Source organism: Castor canadensis, chromosome 17 (genome assembly GCF_047511655.1).
Source record: "Castor canadensis chromosome 17, mCasCan1.hap1v2, whole genome shotgun sequence".
In the NCBI taxonomy this organism is placed as follows: domain Eukaryota; kingdom Metazoa; phylum Chordata; class Mammalia; order Rodentia; family Castoridae; genus Castor; species Castor canadensis.
In genome coordinates this window covers 9047030-9070454 of record NC_133402.1, presented here as the reverse complement: position 1 = coordinate 9070454, position 23425 = coordinate 9047030, and the positions used below count along the sequence as shown (strand labels likewise).

Sequence of the window (23425 nt, the reverse complement as noted above, 5' to 3'; positions counted from 1 at the left end):
AAAAAAAATGGAAGATTTCCCAGGAATGCAAACAAGTGAAAATAAAATAATTCAAAATGTAAAATAGAATACAAAACATATAAAATAAAATTCCAATACTTTTCCTGGTTCCTGCCCCAACTCTCAAGGGAAGGCAGAGTACACAAGAGCCCCACCCACACCCACGAATGGCAGGAGACAGAGTCTCACGGTGGGAGGGTGCTCCATGTAGGGAGAGGCTGGGCTCCCCAGGGTATCTGTGAGGGCCTGGCAGGTACGTTGACCAGCCCATGACCCTGAAAATCCACCAAAGAAAGCAAAAACATGAGGCTAAGGTCCATACACTCCATCCTACCACCCCCTGAAACAGTAGTGCTTTGTCTGGCCACTGTGTGGGGCCATTGGTGTCATCTCACTCAGGCCTTTGACCAACCCTACGTGGTTCCCTCATTAGGCACAGGGATGTAGGCAGCCTGCCCAAGGTCACTCAGTGGAGGACTATGCTCCAAGTCTGTTCTTCCAACTGCACTCCTTGGCCTTCAAAAGATTTAGGATTTAGGGCCCACGGTTTATTGAGTGCTTTGCTTTGCTAAATAAGGATGCAAATTTTAAAGCATTACTAAAAAGGAAGAAGAAAGGATTACTCTTTCCAATTCTTCCATAGAATATCAGCAGGGTGGACCCTGGGAGACTAGATCAAATTTTGAAAGGGGAGAAGCCAACTGAGCTCAAATACAAGAAACCTTTCCAATTTCCTTGCCTCTCAGTCTGGAAGTAAACTCTGATAAACACGGTATCTTCAGGGAACTAATCCAATGAGTGGGGGAAGGAGGATGACTTTGGAGTCACACAGACCTCAGCTCAAGCTGGGCCTGAGGTGAGGGCAGAATTCCCAAGCCCCAGGGCTGCACTCTGGGAATGGTGTGCCATGGGACATCCACAGTGACTGCAACCAGACGGCATGGGTGACTCAGTGAGCCCTGGGATAAAGTCTCAGTTCTCACCCTCTTGCTTTCTTGCCACTTCTGCAAGCTGCCGGGGGTCAGGTGACAGTTACTCAGGTTAGAAGCCCACCAAGGTGGTGGAAAGGGCTGTGAAAGTCAGTTGTTTTGAAAAAAGTGCAAAAGCAGTTTGACATGGGACAGCCCCCGGGAGAGCAATGTGGCAGACTGGAGCAAGGCACAAAAAATGTCCATACCCTTTGAACCAGAAATTCCACTTCTGAGACCTTATCCTAAAAGAAAAAATTCAAAAGAAAGGAAACACTATATTCATAAGATGGGCCACTACACTTTAGTTGAAAATAATGTAATAGAATCTGCTAATAGGAAAATACCTAAGGTAATTATGGCAAAAGTCACCAGAGAGACCTCTGTGCAGTCCTAAGAAATCAGACTTAACAGCTGGACGTGGCGGTACATGCTTGCAGTATCAGGAGGCTGAGGCAGAAGGATCACAAGTTTGAGGCCAGCCTGGGCCACGTATCAAGACCCTTTCTCGACAACCAAAAAACCCAGACTTATTAAAACTGCTTTGTGGGGTGGGTGGTGTAGCTCAATGGTAGAGCACCTACCTAGCATGGCAAGGCCCTGGATTCCATCCCCCACACTGAAAACAAATGAACCCCCCTCCCCCAAACCCACTGTATCACAACATAAACAACTACAATGAGAAGGGTGAAAAAGGACAGGGGGAGGAAAGCAAGACCATGACAAAGACACTCTTTGCCATCATGAGAAGATGCAAACACAAAAAAATGTCTAAGCACTATTTCTTCTGGGTGATGAAATCATGGAAAGTTCTTTTTCCTTCCTTTTAAAATGTCGAGTTTACTGAATCTTCTTTAATGTGTAATACATAGCAAAAAGTAAAACATAATTCCTATTTCCTCAAGGCTAAGAGTGATAAGCACAAAAATTGCTGTGATTTTCAAGGGAGCAGGTAACAGGGTGGAGACAAATAAAACATAGCCGCCATCACTTATTCCAGCATGACTTCCAAGATCACACATGAAGACTGTTAGCACTTCAGCTCAAGTGTCGATGTTCACCAAGTCCTGGCCTAGCAGGAGACCAAGTGTCTGCTCCAGCCCTAAGCCTCACAGATGCAGAAGATTAAAGACCCTATGTCTTGCCCATGGAGGATGCCACTGAACTCCACTGCTGTCCAGCCAGAAGTTCTGAGTGCTCATTGTCTGTGGGCACTGGGCTTGTCACTTTCCAGCTGTGCTCTCATCTACTCTGGGCAACGGCTAAGAGGTGGACACAGGAGGAACTTCAGGATCTGGGAGCCCAAGTAACTCGCGCAGGCTCACACTGCTAAGTTGGGCTGGAGCTGCAGTTGGTCTGACTCATGAACTTGCAGCCTTTCTTAACCGCCTCTCTCAATTGCCCCTACATGTGGGTGGCGCCAGCTCAATCCCAACTTCTGTTTGAGTGTTCCCATCAGACCCTAAGGGCTCCAGTGACCTTTATTTCAATATGAACTTCCCTTCTTAGCCAGTGCGGCTCAGTGGCACTTGGGCTATTTTGGTCTTACTCTGTCCTTGTATCTCACACAGAGAAGGCTGAATAAATACATCACATGTAGAGTAAGTGCTGCGATTCATAATGTGTGAGAGGGGAAGGCGACTGTGCTGCCAGATACCTCTTGAGGCCTGCCAAGTCCCATGCCCCTCCCGCGGGTTCCACTCCAGGGGTACTACTCCTTGAACACGCCATCCTCTTCCACATCTCAGGACTTTCACAGATGGAACTGTCCATTTGGACAGTGCCACCTTGCGCACTCTTACTCTTATGGCTCCTCTTCATCCTCCAGGTCTCTGCTTAGACGCAGCTCTGCAGAGCAGCTTTCACAGGCCCCACTCCCTCAGGCCGCAGCCCTTAGCCCCTGCTGCACTGGGTGCTTGCTAATACAGATGGCTTCCCCAAGTGAAGAGAGGGAGGTCCAGGCAGCAGGGACTTCCGCACCCCAGGCCCAGCCCAGTGCCTGGCACACAGGACTCCTTTCTGAGGAGTGCATGATGAATACTGGACAAGTTGGCAGTAATCTACCAGGAAGGCTTGTCGGAACTTCTTTCCAAGTCCTTGAGAAAAATAAAGGATTTCTGAAAAGGACCAGCCTCCTAAAAATGAAAAAAAGCCTACTCAGTTTAAAAAAAAGAAAAAGAAAACTTTTGAATCCAAAGGGATGAAAGGAATGTTCTTTGGATACAAGCAAAAATCTTGAAAACAACCAGATGAGCCTTCAACTGCTTGCTAAAGCATACACTTCCTTTAGCTCAAACTCAAAGCACACTGCTGTGTGCTGATTTCTGAACCAGGCTGGAGGGACAAAGCTTCCAGGTGACTCTAGACAGCTGCCTCACAGTAAGGACTGGACTGAGGTGAGTGGTCAAAACGCTCCTTCAGAAAATTGACTCTTGAAGTCACAAACGGAACCTCTTCTAAACTGGATGACTTGGCTTGAGTCTACCCTATTTTTTTATTTTATTTTTTTTTTATCATTCTGCTAGCAGGGATGCTGGAACTGTAGCATTGCTTTTGAAAACCAGTCAGACACACGAAGGCCTAAAAAGAGACCCTGGGGAAGCCCCAATGCCCCCAGGAGCTCCACCTGTGTTTCCGTGAGCCACTTGGGCTGAGTGTTCTCTCCAGGGCAAGGGAGGTAGGAGGCACAGCCCTGGGAACTTGCACCTAGTGATGGGTGTGGGGGAGAGAAGATGAGAACTACTTTCACCAAGGATGTGACAATGCTCTTGTGCTCACAGGAACTCTGGAAAGGTGGGTGCAGTCTGCTTTACAGAAGAACAGATGGTGGCTCAGAAGGGACACACAACTTCTGACACATGCCTGACAGTGCACGCTGAAGTCTTCCCATTTTTCTTCTATGGATAGGATGGTCTGCCCCAGCCCAGCAGGACATGATGTCATCAAACAGTGTTAGGAGGTGATGGCCAAGGTCCTTACCTGGCTCCAAGGTGCTATGAGCTGCTCCTGCCAGCCCTTCCCCTCCAGCTCCATCAGTTTCTGCTCAGCTCCAGTTGCTTGGAGATGCTGGGACATGCCACATCTCTCTTGGGCCTTGCCTCCCCCACCTGTCCAGTCCACCCCTGCAGTCTTGGTTTACGGGCCACCCCCTGGGGCCTGTCCCCTCCTTTCCCACAGGTGGGTATTAGGGACCCACCCCCTGCCACTTTAGTAATGGTCGGGCATGTGGGTTGCACTGTTTGCCCACCTCGCCCTTTAGAGTGGCTTCTTGAGGGCTGGGACTGCCTCCATGTCCCTGTGACCAGCACAAGCAGGGTAAGCAGATATGAGGAGGCTCACAGCATGGAGCAGTAGGTGCTTCAGGGCCTCGGTCAACTCCTGGCTCAGCTATTGACAACCAGGATGACTGAGCAAGTTGTTCCACCTCCTCCTGCCTCAGACGCTTCCTCTGGGAAACGGGGATAACAACAGTGCTGCCTCCTAGGGCAGAACAGAATTAAATAAGGAAATCCACATAAAGAACTGAAAGGAAGGAGCCACTTTCTGATAGAGGCTACGTGTTCACAGATGACCAAGAACCAAAGGAAGGCCAAGTGCGCCTAGGTAGTGGCTCTGCATTCTGGCCCTGCACCTTTAGGTGGGGCCGTGGAGGGCACGCAGCCTTGCTGGAACCTTGCTGAGGAGCAACTCTTAGGCCAATCAAAGGCTAAGGTGGGCTGTAGCGTCGAGGAGTCACCGACACAATACCAGGTCCTCAGAACTAGTCTCCTAGTGAGACCTGATGCCAGAGACGTCTACTGCAGACAGTGTCACCCACCAACAAAACCTGGGCCTGGCCAGCTGGCCGAACACTTGCCAAACACATGGAAGGAGGGCAGTAGCCCTGGGCAGGGCACGTAATGTGGTGAGGTCTGTGGCTTTGCTCAGACAGCTGGGAATGCGCCCAGACTCAAGACACACGGGTCCCACTTCCTCTGCAGCCCCTGGGCCAGTCACTGCCGAGGCAAAAGCACCAGCAGGGTGGAGGAAGGTTGCAGACTCCTCCTGTCTGAGGCACACAGGGTAGGTCCCTCTTGCTTCCCAAAATCCCAAAGTGAAACCCCTCTGCTGCATACCCAGATTGAGGCAGAAGAAGCATGGTGATTAACAGGAGACGTGTGCAATGAATTCCTCTAAATTATCCACTAACATTCACATCTCCAGGGAATGATTTTCTAGGAAAAGGCTGTGATGCTTTCTAAGAAAGAAACTGTGATCTTCTGAGGGAGATAAAGTACCATGAAGAGCCAGGCTGAGGCTGCTTCCTAGAGCTGCCTCAGAGCAAAGTGCTGATAAGGGCAGCGTGTGCTCCACTGCTTCTGAGAACTCCTTGCCCTTCTTACACGCCTCTCCTGCAGCGCCACAGCAATCACAATTTCACTTGCGTGTGCCTCCCCCAAGATCAGCCAGATATCTTAACATCACGCCATCTCTGGGGGTCCTGATGCCTCGGCGTTGTTAAGATTTCACACCCACTTCACCTGCCCTGATGTTCTTGTATACACCACCCCCCTCACACACATACACAGTTCACAGAAGCCCAGCCTCCTGGCTTCCGCTCAGTGAGCTCAGGGCTTAGGCTGCACTCTGCATGGTGGAGGTGGCCTGCCTGCAGCTGACGGTGGTGCCAGATGCCAGGGAAAGACACTTGTGGTGGTAGGCATGGAGGTGGCACTCTTACCCATGATTAAGCTAACGCAGGAGGCAGAGACCCTTTCCTTCCTGGCCCCAAGGGCCCCTGGCCAAAGGCTGTCTAGGAGAGGCCAGCTCCAGTGCTCACTCACCCGCCGGGTCTTCTCCACGTCACCACACGGCAGCCGCTTCACAAAGTCAATGCCTGTCAGTGGCGTGCCCGTTGGGGGCAGCAGGATGGAGGCATCCATCATGAGATATTCCACATTCATGGGCTTCATCTAGAAGAGACATCACGGGAAGTCTCAAGGATGGTCCGTCACTTGGTGAAAGGCAGCAGGAAGCCACACAGGCCTCCACCTGCACTGCACAGAGCCAAGGAGCACTGCCACCCTGGGCTGAGACTGAGACCGTGTGTCAAGGCTGCCAGACATGTGAGCACTAGGCTCTTTATTTTTCCCAAGCTCCTTTTGAACCCAGTGGCCACTGAGTCACGTAGTGCAGGAGGCCTGTCTCCTACTGGACACATTAAGCACTTTCCCCCAGAGGCCTCCCTCCTCTCCCGATCCCCGAGTTCAGAGCAGGGGTGGCACAGCATATCCCCACCCAGGCCACCCTGCTGGCTTGCAGACCTCTGCTCTGCTCCCTTCACTCTTCATAGCCTTCTCAGGGAGCTCTTCCAGCCTGCCATGGGGGAAGCTAGACTGCAGAGCCCTTTATACCTTTAGCATTAAGTCAGGGACCTAAGGGAGGTGAGGGGAGCGGCAAAGCCAAGGCCTGGTTTCAGTGGTGTCTCTCCCAGCCCTGAGGGGCCTGTCTCCTCTGCATTTTCTCTGGGGCTGATTACCTAAGGGCTGAGCTGAGGACTGACTTTAGCCACAGGCCTGGGGTGTGTCATCTTTGTGTTTCTGGAGAATATCAGGCATTGTGCAGGACACACCATAAACATTTGATTAGAACAAAACTGAGGAAGCTCCCTAAGGTGGGAGGGCGAGGAAAGGACTATTTTTTGAACATGGACTTTGCATGTGGCGCCTTGCTGGTTGTTCACATCCAGCCAGGGCAATTCTGTAACATGGGCCCAGCGGACAGATGAAAGCCATCAAGACTCAGAATTGAAGCCACCTGCCCAAGGTCATGCGGTCAGTAAGCAACAAAAGACATCGAGCAGGGTTTTAGGAGCCCAAGTGTTCCCATAGGCCAAGTAAAATATGAACTTCACCTTTCCCAGCAGGAAATGTAACTGGGGAATTACGTTGCTGGGGGAGGGGAGTTAAGATAAAACAGCAGATAGGCAACTATGCCCACTGCATTATCATTCAGAATGAATGATCTGAAGAGTCCAGTCTGGCCCCTCTAAGGATGATGGGGCTGCGCATTGATAGTGAGGCCATGATCATGGTCACAGTCATGAGAGGCCTGGCCTCTGGGCACTGCTGGGCATGGCTAGAGACTTGAGAAGGCCCAGAGGAGGCCTTAGGCGGAGATGTGGTAAGGGCCCTGCAGTGTAGAGCTCAGAAAGCCAGCCCAGGCAAATAGTTCGCCAGACCCTATCTTGAAAAAATCCAACACAAAACAGGGGCTGGTGCACCGTCTCAAGTATAGTCCCTGAGTTCAAGCCCCAGTACTACAAAAAAAAAAAAAAAGAAAACATCCTGATACAGAGTAAGTCAGTCCTTAGTAGATACCTCCCCAGCACGATTCACATCAAAGTGAATCTCCCCCATCTCAGACATGGCCCGATTCAGGGAAAGTGAATGTAATCTGACATTTTAGTGGTGGTGGGGATCAAAAGGCTCCACTTCAGAGCCCCAGGTCAGGCAGAGTCCTCCGTGGGTGTGCCAGCCAGGTATGTTCTAGCCCCTTACTTACTGTCATGCTCCTGTACTCATCTTCAAACATGTCCAGAAAGATTTCTTCTCCCTGTACAGAAAGGGAGGGAAGGAAGAGATTATTCATAGTTTTTCCATGAATACAGTACTATAAACTTCAGCCCTGGGCTTGTGAGGCCATCTGCTTCCCATTAGTGAGTTCTCGTAAATCACTGCAAAGTAAAATACACACGTGAACACAAACACACACGCTCAGATGAAAGACCAAACATCAAGTTGTACCACACAGCCTTTCTCTCCTTTTTGAAAAGTGTATTGAGTTAGAGTTCTTCTACTGAAGCAGTTAAAAAGCAACAACAAAAATAACCTTAGCCATAATTAAAGTAGAATAAAGGTTAATATTTTGAGTACATAACATCATCTGTTTGTAAAGGGCCTATAGTTCCTCAGGGTTGAGACTACCCAGAAGGTCCCCTTCAGAAGAGGTTGGTGAGGGAGACCAACATGGGTCTGAGATACATAAACCAGAGGGTCTCTCTGTGTTTCTCTGCAGGGTAGAAATGACCAAAACAAGAACAAACAAAACACAAACCCCCATGGCAGCCCATGTCATCCTGAAAGCAAAATGGGTTAATGTACAAAAGCTGCAGAGCACAGAGCCTGCCACTCATCTGGGGCCAGGGAAATGTAAGTGCTCAGTCACTATAGTCTCTGGTGGACAATGACTATCAGAACAATCCTCTCTCTGTCTCCTATGTCCAGAAATAGTCACCTCCGTCACTCACACACACCAAGTCAAGGAGGGAAAGGGCACAGATCCTTTTTCTATTTGTCAGTTGTCAGAGCATTTCTGCATGGTGTAGGTGGTGTCAACAGATATGACAGCCCTAAAGACATCCAAGAGCTTCTGAGATGTACATAGGGTACAGGTGTTACAGATGTTACAGGTTGGGAGAAGGGAACTGAAAATCAAATACAGTTTTCCCTTTGTTAGCCCAGAACCCTCAAGGGTTTTGCAATCCAAAAGCTTTGGGGGGGGGGGGATTTAGACAGATATAGTAAATGAGTCCCAAAGACAACTAGGACAACCTGGGCTTTCTGCTTTCTTCTGGGCTGGCTGGGGGCAGGGGTGTCCCCAAGTGAGGTTTGAGTTGCTCTAAGGGAAAACATGGGATTTCCTCCCCATGTGATGTGTGTGGGACCCTCAGTGGTACCCCTTTGTCTGGGCAGTCACTCTATGGCTGGATGGGGTCCACTGGGCCTGGAAGGAGGATTTCCAGACTACAGGACCTGGCTTCATCTCAACAAACACTAACAATGCTGGCATAGCTTAAGAAATTCCTGAAAAGAAACACAGTTAGAGGTCAGATAATGAGAGCACACATGAGCAGCAGGGAACACAGGCTGATACCAGTCCCTCCTGGCAGGGGCAGCATAGCCACCGGACCTGGAGAGATCTGCTGTGGAAGCCAAACAATTAGCAGAGTATGAGGACTGTTCATATATGGATTAATCCTCTCTGGCTGACAAATGATGAGTCTTGCTGAGCGAAGGCTAAGGTCTGAATGAGTCCTTTGCAAGTTCCTATGTTGAAATCCTAACCCCCAGGCTATGGTTTTAAGAGGTGGGACCTTTACAAGGTACTAAGGTCATGAGGGAGCCTTTGTGAAGGGGATTAGTGCCTTGTCAAAGAGGCTGAGGAAAACTGCCCTTTCCACCATGCGAGGACACGGGAGGAAGTGGGCCTCACCAAACCCACTCCTACACTAAGCTTGGGCTTCTTAGTCTCCAGAACTGTGAGACATAAATGCTTAGTGCTTATGAGCACCAAGCTGATGGATTTTGTTACAGCAGCCTGAAATGAAACATGTGCCCAAGATAAGAATTGAACAAAGCCACCGCAACTAGATATTTTAAAATGAATCACCTGGAACCTGAAGAGAAATCTCTACAAATGTTTCAGATTCTAAGTCATGGTGGTACTTAACAAAATCTCATTACACTTAATGATAAAAGTTTAGAAGCCTATATGAGGTTCCTTAGCATATATGCCCATAAATATTATACAGATATAATGGATCAAATCACAAGTAATTGACAAGTAATTTTATATGTATTGTATATATAACTCACGAACAGAATCCCTTGCGTAATATAGGCACACGTGTTTACGATTCGTAAGTTATACACATGTAACTGCTAAACAAGTTGTCATACACTAGGGGTGAGTCCTCAGAAACTTTACTGATAAGCCTGAAAAGTTCAGGGATCACTGCTCTGGACACTGAAACTGAACACTTTTATTGTACCCATGGGGATAAAAAGTAACTGAAGACACATAACCTTTACGTTGTATGACTAGCCACCACGCTCTGTTTCTACAAGACACCCCATGGGGCTGTCCATAGCACTGCATTTACCTTATAGAAATGTCGTACGAGGTGGATGCTCTCTTCTTTCGCCCCCTGTTGAAACAGAAGAGAGGTAGGGAGGTAGGTCTTTCAGGGAAAGGGCAAACGATTCAATGTAATGATGTGGAGAATGGTTAATTCAGTGGGAGATCACAGATTATCAAGCACAGCCATTAGGAAGGATTCCACTTTTATAAAACAAATTCTCTGGTCAGTGTGTTCATGTGTGTGAGAGAGAGAACTCTGCATAGAACACCCTGGCATCATTATAGTTACTTTTCACCTCTTCATACTTCCTACATTTTCTAAAAAATGTGGAAAATGTGGAGGAAGGGCCACAAAAGCTACTGAAAACTTAGTAAATGTACATTTTAGCACAAAAAACTAAGTAAGTGTGTGTGTATGTACAAAAGTGTAACACAGAAGGAACAGTTTAAAAGCCCCAGGGCAAATGCAGGAGACCACTGTATTCGAAGCTGCAAAATCCTTCAGGAGCCAGTGGTGCCAAGCGAAGGAAGTTCCTGATGGACATGAGGACTGGCGAAGCCTTGGAGCCTCAGGTCAGCTTCTTCCAGCTGTGCCAGGACACTAGGAGCAGGGCAGGAGCGGGGAAGGGTAGAGCCCTCACCTCCAGGCAGGCCAGGTGCACGTCCTTTATGATGCAGCTATTGTTGGTCAGCACTTGCTGCTTGAGGAGCAGGCAGCTCAGCTCCAGTGTGGCCAGCCGGATCTTCCCATCTGCAGATCACAGCAGGGTCAGCCTGGCGCTCCCAGGGCTGAGCACTTTAAGCACAAGGCTTGTGCCTTATCTACTGCACAGTTTACATGTCAGCTGATAGGCAGCTGCTCAAGGCTCCAACACCCAGTGAGGACACAGAGGGAGCCACCACCTCCAACCCCTTCCCAATCAGTTCTAATTCAATACTTATACTAAATACCTCCCTGAGGTCCCTTATCAGGGCGGGGGAGGCAGGTAAGTAAATGCTACCACAGGCCTAGAGAATGGCCCTCTGTGGTGGCTGTGCCCATCCAGTGTGCTGCCCCACTTCCAGGACTGGGTATCCCCACTTCCACTAGCCCCATCTGGGGCATGTGAGTTGGGTAGAGTTGGGTAGGACTGGTCTCCTTTCCTTTTCCAGGTGTGATGAGCACATGGCCCAGACTGGTCAGGTATGCCACTCCTCTGGTCCCAGGGATCGCATGGGAATAGGCAAGGGAGCCAGTCAGAGACAGGGAGGCTCAAATCTGCAGCTTGCTGGCAGCACTGAGTGAGTCTATCTTTGTACTGGCTGCAGAGAAGACAGCTCTGGTGGCCTGGATGGTGTAAGCATTTTAACCTGCAGCCCCCTCCTCAGCCTCACCAGCATTTTCAATCTTCCAAGAGTGCTCTGCACATACAGTTTAGTTCTCCCTTCCAACCAGACTGCCCAAACTGATGTGTCTCCATCAGGTAAGCCTGGAGGTCCAGGAGAGAAAGGATGGCTACAGATGCTGGTATCAAGCCAACCCAAAAGGTGGCAGAGTTCAAAAATAGTCTTTATTTTTTTTTTTTTTTGCCTTTTTTATTTGGTGTTGAGGATCAAACTGTGAGTCTTGAACATGCTAAGGCACTCTATCACTGGGCTACGTCACAGCCCTAAAGATAAGTCTCGAAGACGTTATTTGAGTATCTGGATCCAGCTGTGCCTGAAGCCAGATTCCAACAGACTTCGAACAGCTTTCTTTCTCTGTTTATTTCTGCTGTGAGTCAGGCATAGTGTCAGGCACACCTTCTCAAGGAATCCCTACGAAAGCCCACTGCCATAGGTGCTTTGAAGGCTGAGGTTTAGAAAAGTGAAGTAACTTGTCTAGGGTGTCACAGCTGGGTCAAAACCCACACGTGGTACCTCTTCTCAGAGTCATTTGTAATGGCCAGGCTGAAGACCAACTGCTCTTAGGCAAGGTCCCACGGGTCTCTAAGCTTATTTCTGAGGAAAGGTCCTAGTGTGGAAGGCCACAGGGAAGACACAGGGAAGAGGGTGGGCCATTGGGGTACTCATGGCAGAATTGCCCTGCACACCTCCTAGCCAGTCCTTTTGCTAACACTGTGGCAGTTAGAGGAAACAGAAGGACCTGTGCTTATAAATAAGCTACGTACACCTAAAACAGGCCTTGCCAAGCAGGGCACAAACCCGAGAGGACCACAGGAAAAGGCTGGCGAGTCTTTGCCCATGGTTTTTTCCTGTCCTGCACTCAGAGCCTCTCTCCATTGGCCCGGCGTGCCTCTCTCCAGAGTAGTCTCCTCCCGCCTACCACTATGCCAACCCCCACCTGCAGTGGTCTGGGCAGCAAACTCTGACTCCTGCAACACCATCCCCTCAACATTCCTGAGGTCACCCCAGCCCCTGCTACTGCAAGTTCCTGCCAAGTAGCTGCTCCTATTTCCCTTGGTCCTGATTCTCCAGGGGAAGAGAGGACTAGCAAGGCCTGTCCTCAGTGTAGCCTCCAGACCATGCCTCCAAGCTGCCTCACCTGTTCTCTTTAGAAGCCGGGCCATTGTATGCAGAGCCCCCAGGGGCTGCCACCCCTTCTCACCCTGAAGGTTCCTCTCCTGACAGGACATCCAGACCTGCGTTGCCCCCTCTGCTGGCTCCCACAGCTGCTGCCAACTTCTCCCTTGGCACCATCCTCAGGGACATGCTCTGACAGGAGCTCTTGGCAGGAGCTGCCCTCACCAGGTACCCTCTGTCCTGAGCCACACCCTCCCGCCCCTCTTCTCCCGGCTCAGGTTCCTCTTCTTCATTACCCTAAGTATGGATGAAGCCCTGTCTCTTCTCTTGGGCCGCACATGTGCCTGCTCTGTCCTTGACCTCTTCTCTGAGCTCCAGAGCCCATCTCCACGTGGAGTCCACCAACTGTGGCAGGAGTCTCATCCAGTCCATCCCACACTTCCTGGCCCCTGGTCACCCATGACATGGCTGGCATGGAGACTCTTAGAAGGCATCTGTCCAGTGAATAAATACTCTGATACCTGCTGACATCCCGAGGCCACCAGCCCCCAGTTCTCCAAGCCCCTCCACTTGCTCACTAGCAAATTCTGTCTCCGTCACAGTCTGGTTCCTGCTCACTTTTTCTTCAGAAGCTCCTGAAGGATGCTCTACCATGGTATCCCGACCTGGCCTGGGCCCACCCAAAGTTGCTCCTGATGGGTATTCTCCCCAGGCCAGCAGTGCAGTTGGCCCTTTCCTCTACATACTTGCTCTGTGGCCTCTCGCCTTCCTTTGTGGAGAAGTCTCTGGGAATTGAGCTCTGGCCCCTGGCACTGTGGACAGCAGGGACCAGATCATTCTGTGTGGTGGGGCTGTTCCACACTGTGGGAGGTCAGCTGCGCCCTGTCCTTCACTCAATAGATACCAGTAGCATTCTTAGTTATGATGACCACGAATGTCTCCAGACATTGTCCCATGTCCCCTGGGGGGCAAAAATCACGTGACCCAATTGAGAAACTCTGTGTTAGGTCACTTAGCCTGCTCTTTCTAGCTCTAGGCCTAGCTGTGGATTGGTGTTGGCCTGGGTCAACTAACTAGGTAAGGTGAGTATTTCCCAAAGCACCTCATCCAAATCTTCAAAGCCTCCCCACACTCAGATGCTCGGCCTACTTCATTCCCACAAAGGCTTGGGCCACCCAGAAAAGAGGACTGCAGGCAAGAGAGGGTGCAGAAGGAGAAAAAGAGCTGGGTGCTATCTACAGCCATGCCACCCTGAATGCGCCTGATCTCGTAAGCTAAGCAGGGTCGGTTAGCAGATGGACAGGAAGAGCTGGTTGCTGCTGCAGTGGGGGAGGAGAGCCAGAGATGCAGGCCTGACTATAGGTGCTGGTGACCCAGGGGCAAAGGGCTGGCTGAGACTTGTCTGGTCTCAGAAGGATCTGACTCCTCTGACTGAGCCCTGTGAAAAGACAAGCCCCAGGCAGGCAGGTACCTGGCTGGGCGGCACTGTTCATGATCCTGATGAGCCTCTCAGCCAGGAGATAGTTGTATGCAGTCTTCTCCACAGCATCAGGCACTGGCAGCTGGATTTGCTCGAGTTTTTCAGGATCCATGCCTGGTATGAAGAAAGGGGAAAGACGTCAACAGAGCTGCCTTCCTGGGAGAACGCTTCTCCTAAAGGCTCTGCAGAGTGGGTGTCTTCAACTCCAGACACCCATGTTCTACCTTCGTGAGTTCTGTCAGTCCAGCCACTACCTGTGCTGTAACTCATGCCCATGTTCTCTGTGCCTTGAGTGTCCATAAATGTATTAAAACGTGTGTCTTCTATTGCTACTTGTAAGCAGGAAATCAGCACTGATGTAATAACTAAGAGCAAGTACAAAACACAAATGAAGCAATGTTTGCACTCTCTGGCCAACAACTGCTGTCCACCCGCTATGGCAGGAGGCTTGCTCTATCTTTATGTAAAGGGAGACTGGCAGGCCCTCAGTGGTGATGGTGACACACTGGCCCCCAGCAGTGACACCCTCCTAGACACAGAAGAGGAAGTGGAAAGGAATGGAACACGACTAGTTTTTCCACAGGGCAATTCGCTGCCGCTCTGTGGCAGGTCTGAACGCCACCGGAGACCACATCTGTACCGGACACATTCCACACCTGGGGAAACAGGCCAGGCATGTGAGACCACAGACCACAGTGCTCACGCGCTCAAACTCCTATGGCAAAGTGAAGAGCTGGACTGGCTGCTAAGCACACAGGGCAAATAGCAGCCCTGCCACTGGGGCCAGAAAGCACCTGGGTCTGAGTTAAGCCTTCAGTATAGGCAGGGGCACAGACTACAAAAGCAACAGAGTATATCTGTCACTAAGAGGCAGAGGGACCACTTCTCCAGGGAAACCTCCATTTTTAATAAAAACAAAAGACAAGATTAGGTGGAGAGATGAGTGGGAAAGGGAAGAAGGAATGGGCAGCTCCACGCTGCCAGCCATGTGAGTGTTTTTCTATAGAAACAGCTGGGAGCCGGGGCTGCAGGAAAGCCTATCAGGGCTACAACAGCCCAGGCCCAGGCCAAGACGCCAAACTCTACCTCCTCAGCTCACATGGGCCTTGAACACTACACTGTAGAAATGAACATTTCACTTGCTCCAAGCTGGGAGACCTCAGTGGATTGTTTGTGCCTGACGAGTGTCTCTTTTTGTTATTCCAAAGGGGGAAAAGGTGGCACTTCTTGGAACTGTTGAAATACAGCCCTTGAGTACCAGATGCAGCCCCATTTAGGACCTGACAGAGCAGTGCAGGAGGAGTGCACTGTCCAGATCCGATGGCACTCCTCCCTTGTTCTTCGATCACTCCTTACTCACTCCTTGCTCACGCTGGCATCATAACCACGGACACATCGCACTCCAGTCAGAGGCAAGTCACACCAAGGAGTGACACAGGTGAGGGACGGACGATGGCTGGAGTTGGGCAGACTCTCTCGCACCCCCAAAGGAGACTTTGTCAAAGAATCTGCCTGCCGTGGAAGTCTAACTTGTGGATTATGGCTTACATTTTGGTGGTAAATGTCTAACTGAGGCATGTTGGCTCACTAAATGGCAAGAATGGCAACTGAATCTTTCTGCCACTTGTTTTTCCCAGAGATGTTCATACAGTCCTAACATCTCTCTATCCTTTCATTTCTGGTCCTTTGTGAACTGACACTCTGGCACCCAATTTTATGACCCATCAGTCGTCACCCTATTTCCAGAAGGAGCTGTCACAGAGAGGCAAACTGGCCAGGGCTTGAGTTTCCTGGGGAAGGCCCATTGTCTCTTTTCTATTACTGCCCCTCCCCTCTCTTAGGATTTCTGGAAAATGAAGAAATCTGTGACAAACCTTCTTAAGACAGGAAGAAAAGCCCTCTGGGGTCATTCTGTTCTTTCTTAACCAGCAGCTTGGCGCTTGCAAAGGGAGGTCCCAGAGCACGCAAACACTCACTCTGGATCAGCCTGTAAGTCCAGCCCCTTCCCTTAGAGAAGGAAATTAAGGCTCAGAGTAGTGAAGTGTTTCCCCAAGGTCACAGAGATTATCAGAGGCACAGCTCAAAGTTGCCTTTAGATGACTGCAAAGGGTGGAAGAGGCCCGGACAGGCAGGGTGGTTACACGCCCATGGGGTGAGTCCACGTTGAAAGCAGTGCCAAGGTGTACACCCTATTGAGCCTCCTGTGTGCCCCTAGGCTCACCGTCTCCCAAGGAGACCACAGGAGGAGGGTGAGCCCAGCACGGTGGCTGGCGGGTGTACAGTGTGGGAGTTTTGTCTTGATAGTTAACCCTTTAAACACCAGGCTTCCCACGAACAAAAAGAAAACCCAACCTAATGAAATTGGTTGGGCTGGAGGCATGGCTCAATTGGTAGAGTCCTGGCCCAGCATGCTTGAGGCCCTGAGTTCAGACCCCAGAATGATAAAACAACAAAAAAACAAAACCCCACACAAAAGGAAGGCAGCCTGAAGAAGGCACCGTTCTGGGACCCTCAGGAGGTAAGCTGCTCAGGTGGTTCTGAAGGATGGACAGGAATTGGCTTTGAGATGGACAGGGAAGACCAGGGTGTGCCAGGCCAAGGGGGGACTTTGAGGAGAGAAGCAGCACTTGGGGAGGGCTTGGCTAGGGGACTGGGGATGAAGTGACAAGGTAGACGGCAGGGAAAAGGGACAGGTGAGTGTATGGGTACTAGGAATGCTGACGGGAGATTGGTGGAGAGGCGGCTAGAGGAAGGTGACCAGACTTGGTTGTGCTCTGGCTGATTTGGGGTGGTCTCCAAACTTCTGGCCCTTTACCCAGACAGTCCTGGCCCTGTGCTGCATTCCATGGGAGATGATTTTATCGCCAGCCAAGGAGACACAGCAGAGTGGACACCACATAGCATGTGGTGACACTTGAAGTGCCTTCCAGTATCTCTGACCCATTCCCACCTCCCCCTTCTTTCAAAATGGGCTAAGTGCCTCATCTCCTGTCTCTGGTCTTTCTGTCTCCCACCCCTACCTCTTAAATCCCCTTTTTGTTTTTGTTTGTTTGTTTCTGAGACAACGTCCCACTATATAGTCCAGGCTCACCTCAAACTCCTGATCCTTCTACCTTTGCCTCCTGAGTGCTGGGATTTCAGATGTGTGTCCTCATGCCCAGCTAAAATCCCATTTACTCTGAATCATTCCACCCTGGCCCTCATTTTTCAAGCTCTGTGCAGCCACCTGAAAGCTACAGACATTACTCTGGTCCAGCCGCCTCAAAAGCACTTGGGGCCTTGACCACTGAGTGTTTCTCAAGCAGGCCCAGTCACTTATGAAAGTACTCACTCAAAACAAATCACTAAAAATCCAGGTCTCTTTGGGGAGAAAAGAGAGGAAGATTCTGCTACAAAGACAAGTTTCCAAGCATGTGCAAGGTCCTGGGTTTTATCTCTAGCACCACAAAACAACACACACACACACACACACACACACACACACACACACACACACACACAACTGTCCTTCGTAGAGTAAGTTCTGAAGAACTGGGGACATTGTGCATACTTTGCTGAATCCTTGTGACCATATGGAGAGGTCATATGATCTCTAGTGTATAGGTGAGGAAACTGGGACTCAAAGAAGATGAGGTCACATGAGGTCACACGGACAGCAGGGAAAGCCAAGAGCTGGAGGCAGCCTGTGGCTCCTGGCCCCTTTCCAACTCTCTGCTATGTGCTTCAGGAGCCCTGCTTGTCAGTTCTTTTTCCCTCCTCTTGTCTGAACTGTGTGTCACATTATCTAGAAGCAAATGTTTGCTGAAATAAGTTATTAATTTTTTTGCAGTACTAGGGCTTAAACTCAGGGCCTTCACCTTGAGCCAGTCCACCAGCCCTATTTTTATGAAGGGTTTTTTGAGATAGGGTCTCATGGAACTATTTGGCTGGGATGGCTTTGAACCTGATTCTCATGATCTCTGCATCCTGAGTAAGTGGGATTATAGGCATGAGCCATCAATGCCCAGCTGAAATAAATCTTAAAGGAGTAAACTAATTTTGATAAAGCCCATGACAAACAAGGGAGAGAGACTCAGATAGGTTTCAAAATTAGGGGCAAACATATGTAAAGCAGGGGGTCCACCATGACAGCTGTGCAGAGGAGCACAACTGTCACTCACACGAGAGGCTGGAAAGAATGCAACAAAATCATCAGCTGTGGGTTAGCGCAGTTACCAACCCCAGCAAGTGGACAGATGACTCATTCTCACTTCCATTTTCTGTAACGAGTCTTTTGTAAGACTGTTCTTAAGAATGCAATTCATTTGTAGGAAAGCATTTGATTTGGGTTTTTAAGCTACCAGTCTGAAACAAAATGGTGCCTGACAATCCTGAATGAATAAGGTCTAGGTCATATTATGACATGCGTGTAGACGCACCCTCTGTGCTGTTCAGTCACAAGAAGGCAGGCTCTGTGGAAGCCAATAGAGACTCTTTGCTAGTCATTTCCCTCCGACTGAAATAAACACTGTGGAAAATATATTGTTCTATTTACTCAGCTCTCAAGCACCTGATGACAGATAAATTCCAAAGAAGCCAAAGTACTGCACGTGGCCCAGCAAGATGCACCAGCCCCATGTTACTTCCAGAAAGCCACATGCGTCCATGTTCCTTTCTGCCAGCAGTCTGTGGGGAGTGGGGGCTTGGGACCATAGCCTGTGTGCCCCAAAGAGTCAAAGCAGATCCCCTCTGCGAATGGAGGAGTGGGAGGGGCGGAACTCCCCACTAACTCAAATCCAAGATAGAGGGGAAGGGTGTGGCTCCCACTGTCAGTGACTGGTCACTGAGCTTCCCCTTGAAGCCCTGGTTTCTGGATTCTTCCCCTTAGTAGTGGCACCCATGCAGAGTAACAGTAGACAAGACCCAGAGCAAAGGAACCAGAGAAGACCCTGGACATGTGATGTCTCCTTGGCTGCAGCCACGCGAGTGCTGCCCGCTCTGGGAAATCATAAACCCGCTCTGTCGAAAGCTAACCAGATGTTGGGCCAATTTCCAGTGGTCTTCCAGTTCTGCTCATGTGTCAGCTGAGGGCCAATGTGATAGCTGCCAGCGCTCTACATGACTACAGCCTTCCTTTACCCTATTACCTTCCGCCCTTTCCCACACCTCTCGTCCATGTTCTAGCAACTTCTCAGCAAACAAAACAAAAAGCCCAAGAGTCCTCCCGGGCAAACAATGGGAACCGGAGGGGCAGGGGGAGAAGTGGGCCAATTCCGTGGACTTGCCCAGAAGCAAAGCTGCGTCTTCCATTCCAGATCCAAAGCAGAGCTCATTCTGTGGCCTGACTGAGCCCCGTGACCCTTCTTCCAGCCAGGCAGCCCTTCCCACTGTGGCCTGCTCATTTCTGCTCAGCATCTAATCTTTTGTGACTTACTGGAAGGCCTGAGCTCACATTTGGTTTTCATAAACATTGCTTTTATGTTAAAATTGTCTTTGGAGGGAAAAAACCTATTGGTAAGAGACTAGCTCATTCAGGGACCTGCTCAGGGAGTAATGACCTGGACAAGAGAGCTGGGGGGCCACATGCGGCTACCTACCTGCTACCAAACCAGGAAAGCCAACCAACCACCACACCAGAGCCTCCATCAAGTGCCATGCCAGGAGCCCATCAGGGGCTCCTCCACTAGGTGGCTTCCCCAGGGACCTGGTCCCCTAGGGGCCAAACTTGAACTATCTGGGTTCTTCTCCATGGCCACAATTGTCGGTTCTAGACACTAGATGTCACTGAGTGATAGGAGTGAGAGATACTTGGACCTCATCCTGATACCTTCCATTCAAATCAAACAGGACTCCCTGACCTTCTCTTTCTCTTGTCCACCCCCTCCACAGCCACCCCGTCTTCGTAAAGGGTGGACAAGCTACTCCAGCCACTCTGAAGGAGTCAGTTTTGACTCACCCTCCCCTTCATGCCCACATCCGGCCTGTCGGCGCATTCTGGCTCTGGCTCCAAAGCCCATCACAGATCCATCCAGACCCCACCTCTACTGCCCACCCTAATCAGCCCACATCATCTCCCATGCTGCCAGGGGAGCCACAGCAGCTGCCTAACAAATCTCCCAACTTCCTCTTTGGCAATCCACTCCCCAACCCATTAATCTGCTCTGCACGCAGCAGGAAAGGTTCCTTTAAAATTCCCATCTGCTCTGGCATTCTCTCTTGGAAATCCTCGAGAGTGTCCCACTGCACTTGGAATAAAATTTCAACTCCTTTTCCTGGCTTCAAGGCCCTTTGTGATCTTGTCCCTGCCCACCTGGCTGGCTGCTAGCTCTTCAAATATCTGAGAACATTCCCACCTCAGGGCCTTTGCACATGCTGTTTCCTGGAGCACTTTGCCTGGAACTTTGCAAACCTGGCTCATTCTCACTATTAGGCCCTTGGTTCTGATGTTCCTTCCTCAGAGAAGCCTTCCCTGACCCCTGGCAAGTAACCCTGAACCACCAGTACAAGTGACTCCTCACTATTCCTTGTCCATTTCTGTCTTCCTTTTCTCACCATCACCAGATTTCTTCTTGTCATGCCACTCATCAGACTTGTTCCAGTGACTCACACAGAGTGAGCACTCAACAGGTATCTGCTGAACAGCGAGCAGGACTCTTGGTTTCACCCCTTGAGACTGCCCACATCTCCCTATGGGCTCCCATCTTCCGGCTAGACAACAGTGCCCATTCTGAGGGACACACAGTGGATCAGATCACTTCCTGACCTGACCAGTGTGCAGGGGCACAGCTGACAGTCACTACTATGCTACACTGTAGACTGGCTCTAGCATGCCTGCCTCCCAGAGCACCCTGCCACCATGGCATATGCTGCCCACCCACACTGGTGAACAGATGCCATCCCACATGGTGCTCTGTGCTCTCGTCTGTCCTGGGCAAGTTTTCAATCTTCTGGCCACTTCTTCCTTAGTTGCCCAGGTGTCCTCAGGAAGGTGGCCCTGACTCCCATGGGCAGGGTCACCCACACCTGCCACCAGGCACATGGGCTCTGTGCTGAGCAGCCACCTGGTAGGTATTTTACGGGATGGACGCTGTCTCAAGCAAGGCAGGCCCTTGCTGAGCATGCTGCCTACACCCGGGTCCACCTGCATGGTACATGTGTCCAATAACCAGCCAAGGATATTGCTGGTGAACTACTTGGCACAGTCTTTTGAAATCAAAGGAGACTTCAGACAAAATATGCCATGTTCAAAAGAAGGCAGGCACATGGTGCCTTCCAGGCAGACTGGAAGACCCTCAGTGCTTTCCCCTTGGGGTACAATCTAAGCCCCTGCGTCCCTGCTGCAGGGAGTTTCCACTCACCATGCTGCTGTAGCCTCTGCCACTCTCCCTCTCTCTCCCCACCCCTGCCTTGCTCTCCTGGCTTTCTGTAGCACATCAGCCTGTTGCCACCTCTCATGGTCACCCAGGCGGACCCAGGCCTTGCCCTTGGCCTGCCCCATCACATCCCCCAGCAACACCTATCCTCACTGGCTAGTAGTGTACTGTCTGTCTCCCCAGCAGACCCCAGGCTCACGAAGGTATCTGATTGGCTCGCCATATTAACCATGCATCTGGCATCTAGCAGGGCCTCAGGAATATTTGTTGGAAGGGAGAAGGAAGGGATCAATGCAGGGCACAGCTGGAAATGAACAGAGAACTGAATTCCCTTGAGTACACAGTGCCACTCTTTTCAAAGAATTCCTGAAAAAGAGAGGTGGCCCTAGGCAGAGGCACCGGAGGCCCCCTCTAGGCCACAAGACTGGAGGAAGGCAGGTGCAGCATACATACATACATGCAGTCATGGCATACAAGCCAGACTTCTCCACGCACTGCTGGAAGCTGTGGCTGCAGGAAGGAAGGCCACCGAAGACAGAGAGCTTTCCTGTTGTCCCTGGAGCCCTGCCTATCACAGGTGGTACCTTCTCTGGTGAGGCCCTGAGAACAGGCTGCCAGGAGGCAGCAGCCTTTGGGATCTGCCATGTGGCTAGAGACAACCAATGAGCACATGGCGTGGCACTGATGGAGGGCCACGTGCCAACGGGCACTGCAGGACAGCAGGGGAGTCCCGGGCTCTGCCTTTCCATGCCTGGCAGTCCAGAAATGCACAGAAAACACGCAGGGAAAGGAGGGGTAAAACTGCTGTGTGAGGGGATTGAACCCAGGCTCTTGCACATGGTAAGCACATGTTGTACTGCTGAGCTAAACCACAACCCCAACCCAGAGGAGGAAATGTTTAAGATTACATTTTGTTACACTGTGCTAAGTATGTAGTCATTTCCATGACTAAAATATAAAGGGAATTTGCCTGTGCCATTGAGCTTAAAGCTCGGAAGTAAATTTACCTAAGCAATATAAAGTTGTCATTAGAATTTAAGTCCGTGAGCTTGTACTCTTAGCCATTATACTCTGGAAAACAAAAAAATACCCCCCCCCAAAAAATGCCATGGGAACTTTATAGAAATAAAAGTGTCTGCTCTTCAAATGACATTGTTAAGAAAATGAAGAGACATACCACAGACTGGGAGGAAATCTTTGCAAAACACATCTGAAAAAGAACTTGTACCCAGCCACGCGCCCAGGCATGGTGGCACACACCTGTGATCCCAGCATTTGGGAGACAGAGGCAGGGGGATGGCAAGTTCAAGGCCAGCCTGGGCTACACAGGGAGACCCTGTCTCAAAAAGCAAAACAAAATAAAAGAAGTAAAAGGGCAGAGGGTATAGCTCAGTGGTAGAGCATTTGCCTAGCATGCATGAGGCCCTTGGTTTCATACCCAGCACAGCAAAAGAAAAAGTGAAATAAAAACAGTTGAGTTACCTAAAAACAAAACAAGAAAGACACCACTACATAGCTGCTGGAACAGCTAAATTGGAAAGGCGCTACTCCAAGAGTTGGTGAAGAGATGAAGAATCTGGAGTGCTCTGGAGCTCTGCACATGGGGATGGGAGGTAAAGCTATACAGGAACTTTGGAAAACAGTGGAGCAGTTTCTTTAAAAAAAAAATGTAAAGGCAAACATACATCTCCCATATGGCTACACAAAAGACTTATACGCAAACACAGAAGCTTTAGTCGTAATAGTCAAAATCTGGAAATGACCAGAAGCCCATAAACAGAGGTACAGAAGGACAGATAAACAAATTCATACAATGGAGTACTGCTCCATAGGAAACACATGGCCACATGGTGAACCTCAAAATAACTAAGCAGATATTCAAAGAAGACGCATTGCATGATTGTGTACAAACTTCTAGAAAATGCAAACTAGTCTCCAGTGACAGAGCAGTGATTGGTGCTGCTTAAGGAGGAGAGAGTGAAGGGTGAGGGAGAGGCATGAGGAAACATTTGGGTGACAGTTTCATGGGTATTTACATTTGTAAAGACATACCAAGTTGTATACTTTAATATGTGTTTATTATGTATCAATTATATCTCAATAAAACTTAAAAGTGCCATGCCTTCCACAGAAGGTAGACAGGGTTTACCCTCCTAATTCAAGCAACTCAGAAAACAAGACCAAATACCTAAGCCACTGGTTAGCAGATTTTGGGTAAGACA

General features: G+C 50.0%; 1 protein-coding gene across 6 annotated transcripts in view; it reads right to left on the bottom strand.

Annotated features, from left to right (window-relative positions):
* Clec16a (C-type lectin domain containing 16A) overlaps positions 1-23425 on the bottom strand; it is a 189389-nt gene that overhangs the window by 93367 nt on the left and 72597 nt on the right. For all 6 annotated transcript variants that reach the window (XM_074059112.1, XM_074059113.1, XM_074059116.1 and 3 more), the window contains 5 exons: positions 13843-13965; positions 10511-10620; positions 9892-9936; positions 7512-7562; positions 5792-5920 (listed from right to left, as the gene is read on the bottom strand). In XM_074059112.1, coding sequence (XP_073915213.1) covers positions 5792-5920; positions 7512-7562; positions 9892-9936; positions 10511-10620; positions 13843-13965 — 458 coding nt within the window. The remainder of the gene's footprint in view (positions 1-5791; positions 5921-7511; positions 7563-9891; positions 9937-10510; positions 10621-13842; positions 13966-23425) is intronic.